At 30.1% G+C, this 20,928-nt stretch overlaps 1 protein-coding gene across 2 annotated transcripts in view; it reads right to left on the bottom strand.

Annotated features, from left to right (window-relative positions):
* The window catches only part of LOC143047550 (uncharacterized), a 103,255-nt gene that overhangs the window by 10,899 nt on the left and 71,428 nt on the right, over window positions 1–20,928 (bottom strand). For both annotated transcript variants that reach the window (XM_076220615.1, XM_076220616.1), the window contains 3 exons: window positions 3,452–3,541; window positions 2,531–2,728; window positions 1,375–1,476 (listed from right to left, as the gene is read on the bottom strand). In XM_076220615.1, coding sequence (XP_076076730.1) covers window positions 1,375–1,476; window positions 2,531–2,728; window positions 3,452–3,541 — 390 coding nt within the window. The remainder of the gene's footprint in view (window positions 1–1,374; window positions 1,477–2,530; window positions 2,729–3,451; window positions 3,542–20,928) is intronic.

The following is a 20,928-nucleotide window of genomic DNA, read 5'->3' as shown; positions in this document are numbered from 1 at the left end:
TTTTCTGTACTTAGCGTACTCAACTTTGGTCTTTGGTTTCGACTTTACTTTATATGTCTGATTAAGTATTTGATAATCTTGGTTTAGTCTGAAATGGTCCTGACGAATGGTCCACTAGTCTAGACTTAGTCTTGTATGGTTTTTTTCCAAATTTTAGTTCATTTTTTATATTTGTTTATATGTTTTGGAGTTTAGTTTGACGTCAATTTTCACTAAACTAGTACACATTTTTGTCAAGGGTAAATCTGAAGCCCTCCTCTCGGTATAGAATTTTCTCCCTGTGTTGCAGACCCATTGGTGGCATTAAATTTTTGTTTTACTCTTTGGTCAGGTTGAAGTGAATTTGTCACATTCCTCATGTCCAATCTCTATTTCGTTGAGTTTCTTTATTATTATGAGGCTGCCTTCATGCAGGAACTTCTTAGGAAGAAAGATAAGAAGTTAGCAATATCCTTTAACTCAACTTTCCGCTATATAAATGACGTTCTTTCACTAAACAATTCAAAATTTGGTGACTATGTGGAACGCATATATCCCATCGAATTGGAGATAAAGGATACTACAGATACAGTTGAGTCGGCTTCATATCTTGACTTACATCTAGAAATTGACAATGAGGGTCGGTTGAAAACAAAACTTTACGACAAAAGAGATGATTTCAGCTTTCCAATTGTGAACTTTCCATTTCCAAGTAGCAACATTCCAGCAGCACCTGCATACGGGGTATATATCACCCAATTGATACGATATTCCCGTGCTTGCATTTCCTGTCATTATTTTCTTGATAGAGGGTTACTGCTGACAAGGAAGCTATTAAACCAAGAGTTCCAAATGGTGAAGTTGAAATCATCCCTTCGTAAATTTTACGGATTTCATCACGAGTTGGTTGACCGTTATGGAATAACCGTTTCACAAATGATATCGGATATGTTCCTTACGTCGTAACTACAATCCTCTTCCCTTTCATGAATGTGACCTACCGAATTAGACTATTTACCGGATTTGTAATCACATAAGCAACACGACGGGTGCCACATGTGGAGCAGGATCTGCTTACCCTTCCGGAGCACCTGAGATCACCCCTAGTATTTGGTGGGGTTCGTGTTGTTTATTCTTTAGTTTTCTATGTTGTGTCATGTGTACTATTGTTTTTCTGTTTGTCTTTTTCCTTTTTAGCCATGGCATTGTCAGTTTGTTTTAGATTTATGAGTTTGACTGTCCCTTTGGTATCTTTCGTCCCTCTTTTCACAAAGTGATGACAGATGGATGAATATAAAGACAGACAGATGGACAGACAGACAGTATAATATACCATAATCTTTCCAGTCTTTGACAAGCAAATGAAAATAAAATGAATGCAAATTATTTTCTAACCTTCAAGTACATTTTCTTCAATTGTTAAAATGGAATCCATATCTTGTCTGTTGTACTGCAGAGGTGGAGTGCTTTCACCTACTGGCTCTGGTCGTTCTTTATCTGAAAAGAGTGATCATCAGTGATAAAGTCAGAAATCATGATGCAAAACAAATTAAATTCTACAAGCAGTAACACATATCAGATCTATCATGTGTAAAGTCCAACAGTTTTTATGAACATTCCGGAGCATCTGATCATGTGATCAGCCCAAGTTTTTGGTGAGGTTCGCGTTTTTCTTATTCTTTAGATTTCTATGTTGAGTTTTGTGTACTATTGTTTGTCTGTTTGTCTTTTACATTTTTTAGCCATGGGATTGTCAATTTATTTTTGATTGATGAGTTTGAATGTCCCTCTGGTATCTTTTGCCCCTCTTCTTATGCAATTACTGGATCAAGACTTATTAAGGTAGATCATAAGTAAATCTTTTTTGAGACAGAATTTTCTTATACTTAGCCAGAATGAAGATTTTAATATGCTCTTTTCAAAAATATAATAAAAAGTAGGGGTCACCGTGCTATTTTTCAAGCTATGAGTCGTTGAAAATTGCCTAAATTTGGTTAGATTGTTCATGGAAAAACACAATTGTGTGCATAAAAAATAATCTATGAGATAGAATTTTGAAATAAATTGTGAAAAGATAGGTTTTGTCAAATGTTTTAAGAAAATAAAAAGAAAAAATGGTGTCACCGAACTTGTTTTCTTGCTACAAGTTAAAAGAAAAAAATTCCCTATCTGTCCAGTATAAATTTTTTACTAAAAGAGTTATCTTCCCTGAAATGGCTCATTTGAAAAAAATGATTCAAAAAGCAAAATAAAATGATATTTGGTTAATTATTTTGAATTATACAATAAATTGCCAAGTTTTCTTTATATTTATTAAACAGTCTTACCATCAAATTGCAAATCTGTCCAAATTTGCAGATTTAGGCAAATAACTAGACCGATTTTTTACTGTGATTATTCAATCCAAGATGGCGGTATACCATGAATCTACCTTAATACCTTCAAAACTATAATGAGCTGGAGATATTTGCAAAGAGAAATGTTGACAAACTACCCAGTTCTTAGAACTATCATGCTTTTTAGGCTTTTAGGCAGATAAATGAAAACTTACCACAAATTGTAATGTTAAAACTTCCTGTTTGTTTCCCTCGTTTACTATTGTCTTTAAGTTCCCAATTATAAACACCCTCATTGTTTTTGCTGGCTGATCTTATCTTATAATAATTAAGTTTATGTTCATCATATTCTCTATCTATAATGAAGTCTGAATCTGTTTCTACTATTGTAGATACTATTATAATCTCACTACCTACAAAAATTATTCACAATATTTAGATAAATTTTCAAACCACAAATTAGCATATGAAAGTTGTAGTTTCTGAAAGTACAGTCAAACCTTGTTGTGCAAAACTGGGAAAAGTTGTGGTATTGTATTAGTCCCTGCAAAATTTAGATTTGATCCATGCATTTTGAACTTTTATAAGTCAAACTCGGTTGATGACAAATTTTGGTTAATTTGATTATATTTCTAGGCACATATATATTTATGTCAACTTTTGTGAAGTTGGACCTATACTTCAAAATATATCATCTGGAAACCAAAATGTTTCCCAATTTCAGTCTATCAATTGCTTTTGTGACCTTAGACCTAGTTATTTCCTCAAAGATGTTTGCTGTAAACATTGACAAAATAAAAAAAGTTAAAAAGGCCATATAAATCTCATCTTTGCTATCCAAGGGTAAGAATCCACTCCCGTCCTCTCCCCCAATGATTCAGAGAGAATTTCAGATCCACAAGGTAATGGTTTTCATTGATTGCAGTCATAACTGACTGCATGATCCAATCAAAAAGCACCTATAACATGATCACGTGTAAATGTAGAAAATGTAGGTAAACAATTGCCACATGCTGATTGTGCAACAAGTCTTTACCTACCCCCCCTCAATTTTTATTGACCTTTGACCAAGTGATGTAAGACTATACTCCACCTTCTATTCATATTAAATTTTTGTGTAATATCAAAGTTGTTACCTCTTATGACACTGTAATAAATTCCATCTTCTCTGTAACTCTCTCTCAACCCACTTACTTTCACAAGTAAAGGATGTGCTGGCTTTGATTCTAAAGATAAAAAATTACAAACAAAGTTTAGCCACTTTGTCTTGACAATTTGGCTTCATTATATTAGAAAATGTCACATACAAACATAAAAATTATGATGTGAAATGATTACATAGGCCTCAAAGAAAATTAAAAAAGACACCTCTGCCTTCACATAATTTTTTATACTTGCATCTTGGTTTATTATCCCACATTTGCAAAACCGTAATAACAGAAAATAGCCCAGTATACATTTGCATTAAATCTTACCAGGTGCTCCGCAGGGCGCAGCTTTATACGACCGCAGAGGTCGAACCCTGAATAGTTGGGGCAAGTATGGACAAAACATTCAAGCGTGATACAGCTCTGAATTTGGATTATGATCAAATTTTTGACATTACATGGGTTTTTTTTTCACAAAACAAATGTCAAGATTTTACAAATCAATCAAAGATTTCTTCTTCAAACTTTTTAAATCTAAAATTAAATAGTTGACACAGCATAGGTTTCTGACACAGAATGAATGTTGTCTAATGAACTTAAAAGTTTTTTTTTGCCTTTGAGCAATTCACTATGCTGTTGAATATTAATCCTCTCAAAAAAATGTTTGAAGAAATTTTCTTTTTATTTATGAAATCTGAAATGAGAAAAATTACCCCCCCTCCATTTTTTTTTCACATCCCCGTTTCCCTTTTTCCAAAACTGATATCAATTCAAATTTCTAATGGAGTTTGCAACAATAACTACTCTTTTAAATACATCATAAAATACAATAAGTTTGATACAGTTGTAAATGTGGATTGTGATTAAATAGTTGACACAAAATAGTTTTATGTCACAGTAGGAATTTGATTTTAGAAATGAAAAGTAGAATTGAATTAAAAAATTTAAATTGGATATTAAACTATGATTCAATATCTAAAGTGTAAATATATGATTAATTCAGGATATTATAGAATTTTCAAAATTAATTTGTTGATGATATCAAGTAATGTTTAATTTTATATTTTATAGGTTTCAATGTTTTTTAATTTTATTAGGGAATTAAATATTTAAAATGAAATATATTGTTAGATATAGTATTTTGAAAAACTCATATTTCCATTTTTTATTGAAATGAAACAGTGTTTGTTTGGAGCATGATTTTATCATTTGTAAACTGCGCTTATAATGAAAAATAGGGCTGATAATGAAAAATATAAGTACAAATTAAATTTAAGCAAATCAAATAAGATAAAGAATTGAATTGTTATTAAAATCAAAGTGAGTCAAATTTTTGATTGTTTAGAAGATTTATTGAAGTAGAATAATGTAAGATGAAAAAAGTTTGTGGTGAAGGGGAGATAATTGTGATAAATTTTGAGGTATTTATGTTAAGTAATTTGTTTGATGGTAGTTGTTGCATGTTTTTTTTATGTAAGTATGTTATTAAAGTAGATATGAATATACTGTATTTGTTAATTATTATCCATGATGAAATATCTTTTGTGTTTAAATTGTATAAGTTGTATTGTGTGTCTGTTAGTTTTCAATTTATTTTAATGTTTTATTCAATATTGTCAAATATTATTTGGCTATTTGTTTGTTATCTACTTTTAGTAGTCAATGTTAATAATTGAATGATTAATTTTAGGACTTTAAATTTTCTTGTTACCTGATTGGAAGATATTTCGAGACGTGAATAATTAAAATTTATTGATTGTGTATGACAATCCAAACCTAGTAAATGATCTTCAGTGCTGTAGGAAATTGGATTTGTTTCATATTTTAGGAATTAGATTATACACTTTTAACTTTTATTTACAAGTATAGGAATCTTCTTAAGGAAACAACAATTTTTAACTATACTACTTCATAACATGTAACTGTAACTGTGGTAAAATTTGTTGATTGATGGACATGGTTATTCTAGTAAATGAATTAACTTACAAAGCGAGAGCTGTTTTTATTTTCATCAGGTAAGAGTTGAATGTAGCGGGTTTTGAAAGGCTATCGCTTTTGGTATTATTGTATTAAAAAATGAAGATATAGGGTTTGTTTTATTTATTATTGTGGACTTTTAAATGTAGTAATCAATTTTGTAGGAGTGCATTTATAACATTCGAGTTTGATATAGCTAAGTTGTGAGTATGGTTTTGATTAAATTATAGACATAGTATTGGATTCAGTAACAGAAAGGTTGTGTTGTATTATTTTAATATTTATTGGATATGTATGTTGAAGTTAAATATTGAAAACTGAAAGTGTTTTTAATTTACATATGAAATATGTGTAGAAGTTTAATTTGAAGAAATTAATTGTATTGAAGTTTTGACCGTATATAAGTTGATGTAATGTAATGGTTATTTTGGTTTATTTGGTTTTTTTTTAAGTTGAATTAGTGGAAATTTCAACGATTTTGAAAAAAATTAATGTAATTTATTCTAATTTTAAGTTAGAATATAAGTCTTTCTTTATATGTATTTTACAAAGGTAATGAGTACATTGAAACATGTAATTAATTTTTAGTATATATTTTATTTTCTATGTATATTTTGAAGTTACATGATTTGTTACTGTTATCAATGTGTAATATGATGTTTTTTTGTCAAGTTAAATTTTTACATCATAGTAGACACAGAGTAGTTATTGTGACAAGAAATTTCTATATATATTGTTTCTTTGATAATAATTTTTCAAAAAAGTGTATATTAAATTTTTTATTCAAAATTGAGTTTTTAATTTATGTGTATTTTTGTATTTAAATTTATGTTGAAAATGATAAGAAAATTAAGAGAAAATTGTTAGAGTTATCCCTCTTTGTAGGTTATGTGTTTTATTATTTACAGATATATTTTTATTCATGTTATGTATTTGTTTTGATTTGTATATGATAATTAATAATTAATGAATATGTCATAATCATATAGTTAATTGTTATTGTAAATATATGTGAATTAAAACATAAAATGAGTGAATATGTTAATTTGGAAGAAGTTTTTTTTTGTGTAATTATAACATTCATTATGAAAGTTTACAGTGGAAAATGGACAGAATTTGAGAGAAAATTTATATAGACTTATCTATCTTTGTAATGGTTCTGTAGTGGATATTTATGCATGTAATTTGTAATATAATAATGTTTTTGGTATTTTCTTTGAATCTAATTAATTGTTATATTGGTATGGCTTTAAAGTAAATTTTGTGTGGTGTTTATATAATTTACAAAGGATGTAAAAAAAAAATTATATGTTAGGGTCATGTTAATGAGGTAAGTTTTATTTTTGTTTTAGGTGTAATGTATGGATTTCACAATCAATTGGGATTGGATGGATATAATTGTTAAAAATAATTATGGCATCAATGTTTATTTATATATAGTTTTTTTGTATAAATAGGTTATGCAGAAAAGTTGTTTTATTATTAATTTGCTAAAGAAATTTAAGGTAAGTTCATGTTTTATTTGTTTTATTATTTTGATGTTATTTATTTTATTTTTTTGCATTTTTATATTTGTAATGAATTATATTTTGACATTATTTTTTAAAATGCATACTTTTTATTTAAGGGTTGTTGATGTTAAAACAGTTTTAATTATTAGTTAATTCTGTTTAATTGGAATGAGAATGTTAAGATTTTATTGGAAAAGTTATTTGTAGTTTTTGAAGATATTTATTAGAAATGGTATGTGTTTGAGTGGGTTTTTAATATACAAGTATTTATAACATTAATTAGTGATTAAGGTTTGGGGGGGGGGGTATAGTTTTTAAGAACATGGTTAAATGTTTTGCAATTTGACTTGTTGCAAGTAAGAATTTTATCAACTGTTTGTTTTGTAGGGATTCTAATTTTAGTTTGTTGTGTTAATTTGAAGTTTGATATTTCATCTGTTAGTGTTGAATTAGTATATATATATTTTTTTTTACTAGGTATATGTATAGGTTATTGTTACACTAAAGAGTTATTGGTAACCTTTAGCTGTTGTAATTTTAATGGTCATATTTATTAATTTTGTAAGACATTCTGTAGTTTCTCATACATTTTATGATTTTTTAGTGTTTTTAGTGTTATAGTTTTAGTATTATGAATATTATAGTTAATTTGAAGACTTTATTTGTATATTACAGGAAGAATGGAGTTAAAAGTAGCAACAGAGAAGTTGATTGAAACCGTAAGGGAAAGAACAGAGGTGGCATTTAATTGTGGGGAATGTCAACGGCGAATGTATTTGTTACAGAGGAAGGAGAAGGCGTTGAAACAGAAAGAGTTATTTTTACAGACATTTATTAATAGGAGTGGTTTACCAAAGAAACATAAGGCAGTGAAATTGGAAGTTGTTGTTGTTGGGGTAAAATCACAGACAAAGAAAATTAAAATTGAAAATGAAATGGGTGATGAAGATGATGATGTACTTGTTACAGCAGTTGAAGAGGCAAGTGGAAATGTAGAAGAAATTGGTGGAAATGGAAACAGAGGAAATGGTGAAATTTTTTATCAGCAGGAGAAGAAGGGTGTAGTGAAAAAGGAAATGGTTGATAATGATAATGGTGTTATTATTGAAGCAATGAAAGGTGCAAGTGGCATCAGTGAAGAAATTGGTGTTGAGGCAAACAGTGGGAAGGAGGAGAAGAGTTGTCAGGAGGGTGTTGTTGTGAAGGTTGAAAAGGAGGATGTCAATTTTAATATGGAATATGTTGAATGGAATATGTTGAAGGGAATGTTATGGAAGAAAGTGAGAAGGAAGTTTTGCAGGTAGATGAAGGGTGTTTATTTGAACATTATTCGGATAAAAGTACATTTGGTTAATTTTATAGTTAATTTTGTTTTTGTTTATATTGTTATAGTTAGTTTTTAGTAGAGTAGGTCTGTTATTGTATTCTGTTTAACATTTTAATGATATTAGTAATTATTACCAATTGTATTAGTTTTATTGAATAAAAATTTCATTGTGAATTTTTTTTTATTATATAGAATGAAAGATGCTTTACAAAGTGGATAGACATGGAAAAAAATGATTTGTAATTGGAAATGGCACTATGTGAAGTATTGGGTTAATGGGTTTTTATCAATATAAAGTAATGTTTGGAATGATTGCCAATGAGAAGTTGATATAAGTATTTTTCTGAGAATTTTGAATGGTATGTTATTGTCATTTTCAGGTAAAGGTAAAGTTTATAGTTTGTTTAAACTTTGTTGTATTTATTTCAGTAAATGAAAAAATGGATATTGTTTTTTTTTTAGATTGTTAGTAATTAATGTGGTTTGTAGTTGTTTGGAATTATGTTTTTGAATCTATTGGGTTTCTTCAGGTTATATTTTGATCTGATATTTAATTGGAGGTAATAAAGGGAGATAATTGTCTTTAAAAGTTATAAGTATTTTATTATAATGGAAAAAGAAGCTTAACATTGAAAGTGACTAGTTGACAACTATAATGTTGAATGAGAATGGTTTAGAATGAAATAACAACAAAGGAAACTTCAGAATGGTAATGTAGAATTTATCAAAATTATTTTAGTTTATGAGTTGTGCAGGTGGTATTATTTGGAATACATATTTTGTTAGTCACATTTGGTAATAGTTGGTCTGGTTTTTGTGATTATATGGTAATATAAATTGGGATTAGCATGTAGTAAGGTGTCAAAGAGAATTTTCATACAGGAAAAGGCAAAGGTAACAGTGAAAACAGCTATTATAAAAAATAAGATGTGGTATGATAGTCTGGTTTTTGTGATTAAATGCTAATATAAATTGGAATTAGCATGTAGTAAGGTGTCAAAGAGAATTGTCATGCAGGAAAAGGCAAAGGGAACAGTGAAAACAGCTATTATAAAAAATAAGATGTGGTATGATAGTGAATGAGACAACAATCCAAATGACCTAAATGACACAAACATTAACAACAAATATAGTTTAGTGTACTGACTTTAACAATGAGTAAAGCCCATGATAATAGTCAGTTATTAAAGTCTTTTGTAAGACAATGTAAAACAATTCTAACAAGAGTAAGTGTACTTGTTAGTTGAAGTATTTTAATGGAAGAAAAATGAAATGTTTTATCAGTAAAATAGAAATCAAGTTAGACTAAAGTAAGAAATGTAGGAGATTATCCATGTGAAATTGACACTAAGTGGGAAGGCTTTGTGACAAGAAAATTGTTTTATTGTAATAAGCTAATTTTTTATGAATTAGGATCCAGTATGGGGTTTATTGGTTTTTGAATCCTTCTACTATTGGCTGATAAATGCATTTGAATGGAAATAATAGTTTTAACACTTTTTGTCCTGGATTTGAATGTAGGTTTTTTTAAGGTGTTGCATCTGCTGCTGGCCTCATGGAAATTGAAAACTACAACTGACACATAAAGGTTACATTAACCAAGATAACTAACAAATTTTTGCTTTACTTGTTTCTGTGACTGCTTTTTTGTATAACAGTTGCTTACAACAGGTACATATATACAGTGGTCCCTCAGTTACTATTTTGTGAAACTTTGTTATTAATTCTTCTATATTGTTAGCCTTTAATCTTATTTTTTTTTGTTGGTTTTCTTTCTGTAGTATTCCTGGAATTAGTCGACGTTTTCTTTTGTGCTGTTTCTCTTTGTGTAATACACCTGGATTTAGACGCACATCCTTTTTATGTTGTCGCTCTTTTTGCGATACTTCTGGCTGTTTGCGTATTTCTTGCTTATGTTCTTTCTCTCTCTGTGACACTTGTGGATTTTGACGAATGTCACGTTTATGTTGTCGCTCTTTTTGCGATACTTCTAGCCGTTTGCGTATTTCTTGCTTATGTTCTTTCTCTCTCTGTGACACTTGTGGATTTTGACGAATGTCACGTTTATGTTGTCGCTCTTTTTGCGATACCTCTGGCCGTTGGCGAATTTCTTGTTTATGTTCTTTCTCCCTATGTGACACTTCTGGATTTTGACGAATGTCACGTTTATGTTGTCGCTCTTTTTGCGATACTTCTGGCCGTTTGCGAATTTCTTGTTTATGTTCTTTCTCTCTCTGTAACACTTCTGGATTTTGACGAATGTCACGTTTATGTTGTCGTTCTTTTTGCGATACTTCTGCCTGTTTGCGAATTTTTTGTTTATGTTCTTTCTCCCTCTGTAACACTTCTGGATTTTGACGAATGTCACGTTTATGTTGTCGTTCTTTTTGCGATACTTCTGGTTGTTTGCGAATTTTTTGTTTATGTTCTTTCTCTCTCTGTAACACTTCTGGGTTTAGACGCATTTTTTTTTTGTATTCACTTTCTTTCTGTAAAACTTGTGGATATTTCCTTTTCAACTGTTTCCGCTCTGCATCTTTTTTTTGTTGCAGTGATTTATATATTGGGTCTTGCCTTTTTTTAAGTAACCATAACTTTCTCTTCTCTGAACTTTTAATAGTATCATTATTTGAGATATCCTTACTAGTAGATGCATGACAATCATTCAAAGAATTTTGCAAATTGTCTGTAGTAATTTTCCTTGATATAATATAATTGAATGGTAGCTTTAAATTCTTTCCATAAATGGTTTCCAAAATTTTTTCATTCTCCAGTTTTGATGTAGAGTCTACAGTGCTTGATTCCTGTAAAACAAATTGGTGTAAACAATTCATTACTATGCAATTGTTACTTCATTATTTAGTCTTTTGTAGAGAGATATTTCATTGGCAAATGTCATTTGGTATCTTTTACATTTGGAATTTTTTTCATTGTTTAACCACTCAATGTTAAAGCCCATTCAGTCAGCTATGATTGTAATAGTTCATTTGTTGTATCGGAAAGATGTCTCATTGGCAATTATGCAAAATACAACATATTGATTACAGTTCATCCAACTGAAACCATTGACAAAGGAAGATAACTCTTCAATTTTTTCAAAAATTATTGCTGTTTACGGTTTCTAATATTCAAGATAATAACAAAAACTGGGTAATACCCAGTGTCAGATTTCCACTACATGCTTTGGGTTTTTGTGTTATAAGCCAAAAAATGCATTTTACCCCTATGTTCTATTTTTAGCCAAGTCAGCCATTTTGGTTGGTTGACCGGGTCACGCCAGACATTTTTTAAACTAAATACCCCAATGATGATTGTGGCCAAGTTTGATTCAATTTGACCCAGTAGTTTCAGAAAAGAAGATTTGTGTAAAAGATTACTTAGATTTATGAAGAATGGTTAAAAATTGACATAAAGGGCAATAACTCCTAAAGAGGTCAACTACCCATTTCGGTCATGTTAACTGATTTGTAAATCTAACTATGCTGAACATTATTGCTGTTTACAGTTTATCTCTATATATAATTAAAGAACCTTAGTGAGCACGCTCACATACCCCACGTCCCCACATTGTCATTGGAGAAATTAAATAAGTGTAAGAAAAAAAATTATATAAGAAAAATTAATTTCCTGCCAATATGCACATCTAAATAGTATGTCCTTATTATCTACAAAATTTCATGTAATTCTGTTGTATATTTTCAGAAGAATTGAGATGACAAACTGTTGCAGAAGTACATTGAGGCAAATAAGTTAAAGGGGCATAACTCCTAGAAAAAAAAATTGAATCGCAATTTCCCGTTGATATGCACAACTAAATAGTATGTCCATATTATCTGAAAAGGTTACGTGAAATTCTGTTGTGCGATTTGAGAGGAGTTGCGATGACAAACTGTTGCACTAGTACATTGAAGCAAATAAGTTCAAAGGGGCGTAACTCCTAGAAAAATAATTGAATCGCAATTTCCTGTCAATATGCACAACTACATAGTATGCCCTTATTATCTGAAAAGGTTTCGTGAAATTCTGTTGAGTGGTTTGAGAGGAGTTGTGATGACAAACTGTTGCAGTAGTACATTAAAGTAAATAAGTTCAAAGGGGCATAACTCTTAGAAAAAAAATGGAATCGTAATTTCCCGTTGATATGAACAACTACATAGTATGTCCTTATTATCTGAGAAGGTTTCGTGAAATTCTGTTGAGTGGTTTGAGAGGAGTTGCGATGACAAACTGTTGCAGTAGTACATTAAAGTAAATAAGTTCAAAGGGGCATAACTCCTAGAAAAAAAATGGAATCGCAATTTCCTGTCGATATGCACAACTACATAGTATGCCCTTATTATCTGAAAAGGTTTCATGAAATTCTGTTGAGTGGTTTGAGAGAAGTTGCGATGACAAACTGTTGCAGTAGTACATTAAAGTAAATAAGTTCAAAGGGGCATAACTCCTAGAAAAATTCTGTTGAGTGGTTTGAGAATAGTTGCGATGACAAACTGTTGCAGTAGTACATCAAAGAAAATAAGTTCAAAGGGGCGTAATTCCTAGAAAAAAATTGAATCACAATTTCCTGTCGATATGCTAAAAAAATTGAATCGTAATTTCCTGTTGATATGAACAACTACATAGTATCTGTTGAGTTGTTTGAGAGTAGTTGCGATGACAAACTGTTGCAGTAGTACATTAAAGTAAACAAGTTCAAAGGGGCATAACTCCTAGAAAAATTCTGTTGAGTGGTTTGAGAATAGTTGCGATGACAAACTGTTGCAGTAGTACATTAAAGAAATAAGTTCAAAGGGGCGTAATTCCTAGAAAAAAAATTGAATCGCAATTTCCTGTCGATATGCTAAAAAAATTGAATCGTAATATCCTGTTGATATGAACAACTACATAGTATGCCCTTATTATCTGAAAAGGTTTCGTGAAATTCTGTTGAGTGGTTTGAGAAGAGTTGCGATGACAAACTGTTGCAGTAGTTAAATTTATCAGTTGAAAATAAAATACAATATTAAATTGAATAAAGCATTTGTTTAAAATGTTTGTATGCAAGAAATATAAAAGATTGCTTTAACTTATCAATAGAAGGCATAATTAAACATTGTGAAATTTAAACTATTGATTATAGTTGATTCAACTGTAACCATGGACAAAGGGAGATAACTCTTCAATTTTTTCAACTTTAATGATTTGTGATAAAGCATTCCAAAAATGTACACTTGAAAAGAGACAGATGGAGGCATGAAACATTATTTGGGCTAGGTGAACTAATAAAATTAAATATTGCATTGTATGAAGAATTGGTTGTGGTTTATTCAAATACCATTCTAGAGGAATAAGAAGAGAAAGATTTTAAGAAGAATGTTTCTTAGCACACAAATGCCCTGCTCAATCATTTTCCCTGTTCCATGGACCGTGAAATAAAATAAAAATCTATCAATCCATTAAAATTAGAAAGATAATTCTTAATGGAAAATGTGTACAAAGTTTCAAGTTGATTTACATTCAATTTCATACAAAAGATCAAAAACTATAACCTGAAACACCCCCTTTCATTTCTTATGTTAAGTGGATCGTAATATTGGATCTAAAAGTCTACTATGGTTTTAAAATTAGAAAGATCATTTAAAAATTGGATTAATTTATCATTAGAAGCAAAATTAAACATTGCAATGTATAAAACCTTGATTATTGTTAATTCAACTATAACCATGGAAAAAGCAGCCAAATAAAATACAAAGTTACATTTATCAGTTGAAAATAAAATACAATATTAAATTGAATAAAGCATTTATTTAAAATGTTTGTATGCAAGAAATATAAAAGATTGCTTTAACTTATCAATAGAAGGCATAATTAAACATTGTGAAATTTAAACTATTGATTATAGTTGATTCAACTGTAACCATGGACAAAGGGAGATAACTCTTCAATTTTTTCAACTTTAATGATTTGTGATAAAGCATTCCAAAAATGTACACTTGAAAAGAGACAGATGGAGGCATGAAACATTATCTTATTTACAGATTACTTAAAATTAAACTAACTTACTAGTCCTTCAATTTCTTCTTTTCTACAGTTTAGTGGTTCACATAATTCCAATTTTATACCCTGTAACATGTGAAAACTCATGTGGAATAAATGATAATATAATACAAAAGAATTGAAATCCTAATAATGTTTAAATACATAATATATATACATAAACTCAGGTGCCAATTAAATATATATGAAAAATAATATATATATATTTAACCCTGTATTAATAGGTTAATCATTCCAAAATTTATGTCTAATCATGTCAATAAAACAGAAGAATATGAAATCCACTTCTCCAAAAAAAAAGACACACCACTACCATCTGCATAACTTGTATATAATATTTCTCTAAATGTTTTGCACATCAGAATTTTTTTAACATCTTCCATAGTTTTCAGGTTTTCTTCAATGTTACTATTTGAGTGGATGTTAATTAGTATTCCCTCATCCATGACTTTACAGTAAAGAACAATTTCCAGTGATGGTTTACCCAATAAATCAGGACTTAATCCTAAATGTTGTATAGTTGTTTTTATACTTTCTTCATTTTGTAGTGCATTCGAACTGACATTAATACAATGTAAGAAATAGTCCAATCCAATTTCAATAAAATCAAAAGTGTACACATTGTTAAATTCATCTTTAAAATAAGCACTGTCACCATATTCATTAAATATCAGATTGTCATTATTGAAGGAAATAACTTGAAAATCATATCTATAAGTGTATGTTGCATCAGCTCTAATGACTTCTCTTAAATGACAAAGAATTTCAATCACTGGTACTGGTAATTCATTCAATGGCAATTCTTTCTCAAGAACAGTGATACCACTTAAAACTGTTAAAGTTGCTGGTTTTAAAAGTGGCATGATCTGATTATTCTTGAGTACTACAGGACCTTCAAAGAATATTATTTCAAGGCGATGTAATATATATATTTGATTGCAATTAAAAAACCCAATTTCAAATTTATAGTGTAATCATGGTAATGAATGATTGATTACTAAATGCTTAAGGTACCATGGCAAATCTTTCATACATGTTAAAACAAACATGTAAATAAATACTACATTTTTTTTTTGATGCAATTTTTTAAGTTAATAACATGGTAAATTCTTAGTATCAGGAAATTTTAACATTACTTATGCAATGTTATTAAGCTGAATGACATAATTTTTACACACACGATGTCTTGTAAACAGTTGCCTCATTGCCACTCACACCACATCTTCTCTTTTTAATTGGAGAATTGACAATGAACGCAACTAAAAAAAAACAGTAACTGAGCTCTATCCAATTCAGTACTTCATCTGGCTTCTGTGGTATTAAGTATTGTGTAAAACTTTCACAAAGTTTAGTTCGGTAAAAATTAAGTTAAATAAGAGTCCACAGGCTAAAATGCCTCCCCTTCTTTACTTATCATTGATATTATGTTGATAGACCTAAATATAAAGTTTATTACAACTGTTACATAAACTCATTATAAACCAAGAAAATAAAAAATTTATCAATGGATCCTAATATAAGATAAAGATCAAATAAACCTGTGTAACAGACCTATTGGTCATAAATTATTTCCATACACCAAATATAGTTGACAAAATGAATAAAGTATTAGAAAAATAGACCAAACTCAAAAACTTAACTTTGACCACTGAATCATGACAATGAGGCCAAGGTCAGATGACGCAGATCATTTAGACATGTACAACTTACTATCATGCCATAAACCAAATATAGAACATCTACTGCATAAAGTATAAGAAAATTAAACGAAAATACAAAGTAGTCACTGAACCATGAAAAGAAGGTCTAGGACATTGAACATGTGACTGACAGAAACTTCCTAACATGAGGCATTTACATACAAAGTATGGAGATCCTAAAATGCGATAAAGATCAAATAAACCTGTGTAACACACCTATTGATCATAAAATATTTCCATACACCAAATATAGTTGACAAAATGCACAAAGTATTAGAAAAATAGACCAAAACTCAAGAACTTAACTTTGACCACTGAACCATGACAATGACGCCAAGGTCAGATGAAACCAGTCAGTTAAACATGTACAACTTACTATCATGCCATAAACCAAATATAGTAGATCTACTGCATAAAGTATAAGAAAAATCAGACCAATATACACAATAGTCACTGAACCATGAAAAGAAGGTCTAGCACATTGAACATGTGACTGACAGAAAGTTCCTAACATGAGGCATCTATATACAAAGTATGGAACATCCAGGTCTTTTAACTTCAAAAATAAAAAAACTTTTAAAAAGTTAGCTAAACCACTGCAGTTGCAAGCTCTACAAAAACTAAACTTACCTTTCTTTTCCTAGCTTCATTCTTTAATGTATATGCAGATTTTTTTCTCAGTTTTGGCATAATATTTCACTCTTTACTCTGAAAAACAAATATAAATGAATAATTCAAAATATGAATGTGAAAAGTGTTCACATGCAGACACAGATGATGCCCATGCTTGAATATCATATAATTATAAGAAGACAAAACTGAAGAATGGTAACAGTGACAATACCCATATTTTCAACTTGATATGTATGAATTGTATACAAATTCCATTACATTTGGTAAAGGCATACTTAAATTAGAGAACAGAAACTAACATATGAATGTAAAAACAAACAAGAGTAAAATAATAATACACCCCAAATTTTTTACCAAGATAATTTTAATAAAACCTTAAAAAAAAAATGTCAATAACTAGTGGCTCTCAAAAGCCTGTGTTGCTCACCTGTTACTTTATTTCCTGATGTCCGCCATTTTGGTTGGCAGGCGTGGTCATTAGACACTTTTTTTTAAATAGATACCCTAGTAATGATTGTGGTCAAGTTTGGTTAAATTTGGCCCATAGTTTTAGAAAAAAAAAATAACTGATTCATTTTTTGTCAAAATCAAACTAAGTTTAATTTTGGACCCTTTGGACCTTAATGTAGACCAATTTGAAAACGGGACCAAAAGTTAAGAATCTACATACACAGTCATGACAGTTAGATTCGGCATATCAAAGAACCCCAATTATTCAATTTTGATGAAATCAAACAAAGTTTAATTTTGGACCCTTTGGACCCCTTATTCTGTTGGGACCAAAACTCCCAAAATCAATACCAACCTTCCTTTTATGGTCATAAACCTTGTGTTTAAATTTCATAGATTTCTATTTACTTATACTAACGTTATGGTGCGAAAACCAAGAAAAATGCTTATTTGGGTACCTTTTTGGCCCCTAATTCCTAAACTGTTGGGACCTAAACTCCCAAAATCAATACCAACCTTCCTTTTGTAGTCATTAACATTGTGTTTAAATTTCATTGATTTCTATTTACTTAAACTAAAGTTATTGTGCGAAAACCAAGAATAATGCTTATTTGGGCCCTTTTTTGGCCCCTAATTCCTAAACTGTTGAAACCAAAACTCCCAAAATCAATCCCAACCGTTCTTTTGTGGTCATAAACCTTGTGTCAAAATTTCATAGATTTCTATTAACTTAAACTAAAGTTATAGTGCGAAAACCAAGAAAATGCTTATTTGGGCCCTTTTTGGCCCCTAATTCCTAAAATGTTGGGACCAAAACTCCCAAAATCAATACCAACCTTCCTTTTGTGGTCATAAACCTTGTGTTAAAATTTCATAGATTTCCATTCACTTTTACTAAAGTTAGAGTGCGAAAACTAAAAGTATTCGGACGACGACGACGACGACGATGACGACGCCAACGTGATAGCAATATACGACGAAAATTTTTTCAAATTTTGCGGTCGTATAAAAATGACGAAAAGTTGTTCAATAACTCCTTAAGAAGTTTACAGACGACGGACAACAGATACAGGATGACAAACAACGAACGCCAAGTGATGAGAAAAACTCACTTGACCTTTCAGGTTAGGTGAGCTAAAAATGCAAAGAAATTGATATTTTCTAAATAATTGTTACACATTTTTAACAAATATACTAAAAAACTATTTTTTCTTTATAAGTTAATTTTAACCTTTATAATTTGCTCCAATATATATAAATATTGATAAAAACAAATATATAAAAAATAACTTACCTTACTGTATCTTCCTCAGAACCACTCCATCATCATCATCTCAATTCAAATTTCAAATGAACTTTGCAACCATAAACACCCATTTAAATACATCAAAAAATTATAAAAATAGAAAATGACATCATAGTCATGTCTGGCAAATTTCCAACATACATTATCTAAAAACATTTTAAATAAGATAAGAAAAAAAAGCTTCATCAGCAACATTTTATATTGGCAAATTTCCAATGAAGTAATTTACATAAAGTTATTGGTTAATAATAATAGATAATGACATCATAGACATTTTACTAAAAGTTATTGGCTAATAATAATAGACAATGACATCATAGTCATGTCTGGCAAATGTCCAACATACATTATCTAAAAACATTTTATATAAGATAAGAAAAAAAAGCTTCATCAGCAACATTTTATATTGGCAAATTTCCAATGAAGTAATTCACATACAGTTATTGGCTAATAATAATAGATAATGACATCATAGTCATGTCTGGCAAATATCCAAACAAAAGCTTCATCAGCAACATTTTATATTGGCAAATTTCCAATGAAGTTATTTACATAAACTTAAAGTTATTGGCAAATAAAAATAGAAAATGACATCATAGTCATGTCTGGCAACCACTATTCTATACAAAGAAAGATAACTCCAATTGAAATTAATTGCTATTCCACAATATTCAAATAGATATTTCTTGCTATTGTGCAATACTGTCAATTGAAATTTTCTTGCTATTGCACAATACTTAAAATGATAATTTTAAATACAGACTTGGACCAACTTGAAAACTGGGCCCATATACACAGTTTGATTTGGCATATCAAAGAACCAGTTAGATTCAGCATATCAAAGAACCCCAACTATTCAATTTTTCATGAATCAAATAAAGTTTAATTTCAAAATCAAGTTAATGGTTATTTGGGCCAACCCCGATTTAGACCAACTTGAAAACTGGACCAATAATCAAGAATATAGGTTCATTTTCAGATTCAGCATATCTAAGAACCCAACAGATTCATTTTTTGTCAAAATCAAACTAAGTTTAATTTTGGACCCTTTAGACCTTAATGTAGACCAATTTGAAAACAGGACCAAAAGTTAAGAATCTACATACACAGTTAGAATCGGCATATCAAAGAACCCAAATTATTCAATTTTGATGAAATCAAACAAAGTTTAATTTTGGACCCTTTGGACCCCTTATTCCTAAACTGTTGGGACCAAAACTCCCAAAATCAATCCCAACCTTCCTTTTTATGGTCATAAACCTTGTGTTCAACTTTCATAGATTTCTATTTACTTATATTAACGTTATGGTACAAAAACCTAGAAAAATGCTTATTTGGGTCCCTTTTTGGCCCCTAATTCCTAAACTATTGATACCAACACTCCCAAAATCAATCCCAACCTTTCTTTTGTGGTCATAAACCTTGTGTTAAAATTTCATAGATTTCTATTAACTTAAACTAAAGTTATAGTGCGAAAACCAAGAAAATGCTTATTTGGGCCATTTTTGGCCCCTAATTTCTAAAATGTTGGGACCAAAACTCCCAAAATCAATACCAACCTTCCTTTTGTGGTCAAAAACCTTGTGTTAAAATTTCATAGATTTCTATTCACTTTTACTAAAGTTAGAGTGCGAAAACTAAAAGTATTCGGACGACGACGACGACGACGCCAACGTGATAGCAATATACGACGAAAATTTTTCAAATTTTGCGGTCGTATAAAAACTGGAGCACACACGCTGAAATGTCTCGCCTGCTTTACTGACCACTGATTTTATGTTGAAAGTTTAAAAAAGATGAAAAATTTAGTAAAAACATTACATAAACTGAACGTTTTCAAAGATCTTTGACAATGAAGTCAGGGTCAGATAAACACTAACAGATATATACATAAACACCTTAGACTGTTTCTATACAAAATTACAGTGTACATGTACCTATGCCAATGGTAAATGAAAACCAGACCAAAACACAAAAAATAAATATTGACAATTGAACCATGAAAATTAGTTCAAGGACAGATTAAATCTGCCAAACAGACAAAAAACCTTCCAATTATAAATATATAGTTGACCCATTGCGGTAGTTATTTGAAGAAGAAAAAAATAACAAAAATTGCATTGACCAATGAACCGTATGAACATGAGGTACATGTCAAATGAAAGAGGGACAAAAGATACCAGAGGGACAGTCAAACTCATAGATCGAAAATAATCCGACAACGCTATGGCTAAAAAAAACAAATAAAAACAAACAGACAAATAATAGTACAGAAGAAACAAAATAGAAAACTAAAGTCTAAGCAACACGAACACCACCATTAACAGGGGGTGTTCACAGGTGCTCCGGAAGGGTAAGCATATCCTGCTTCACATGTGGCACCCGTCGTGTTGCTTATGTCATTACAAATCCGGTAAATAGTCTAATTCGGTAGGTCACATTCATGAAAAGGGAAGGATATTGTAGTTACGACAAAAGGCACATATTCGATATCATCTGTGAAACTGTTATTCCGTAAAGGTCAA

The sequence above is a fragment of the Mytilus galloprovincialis genome, chromosome 10 (genome assembly GCF_965363235.1).
Source record: "Mytilus galloprovincialis chromosome 10, xbMytGall1.hap1.1, whole genome shotgun sequence".
NCBI lineage: Eukaryota > Metazoa > Mollusca > Bivalvia > Mytilida > Mytilidae > Mytilus > Mytilus galloprovincialis.
Note: the sequence above shows the minus strand (reverse complement) of the source record. Positions and strands in the feature narration are given on the sequence as shown.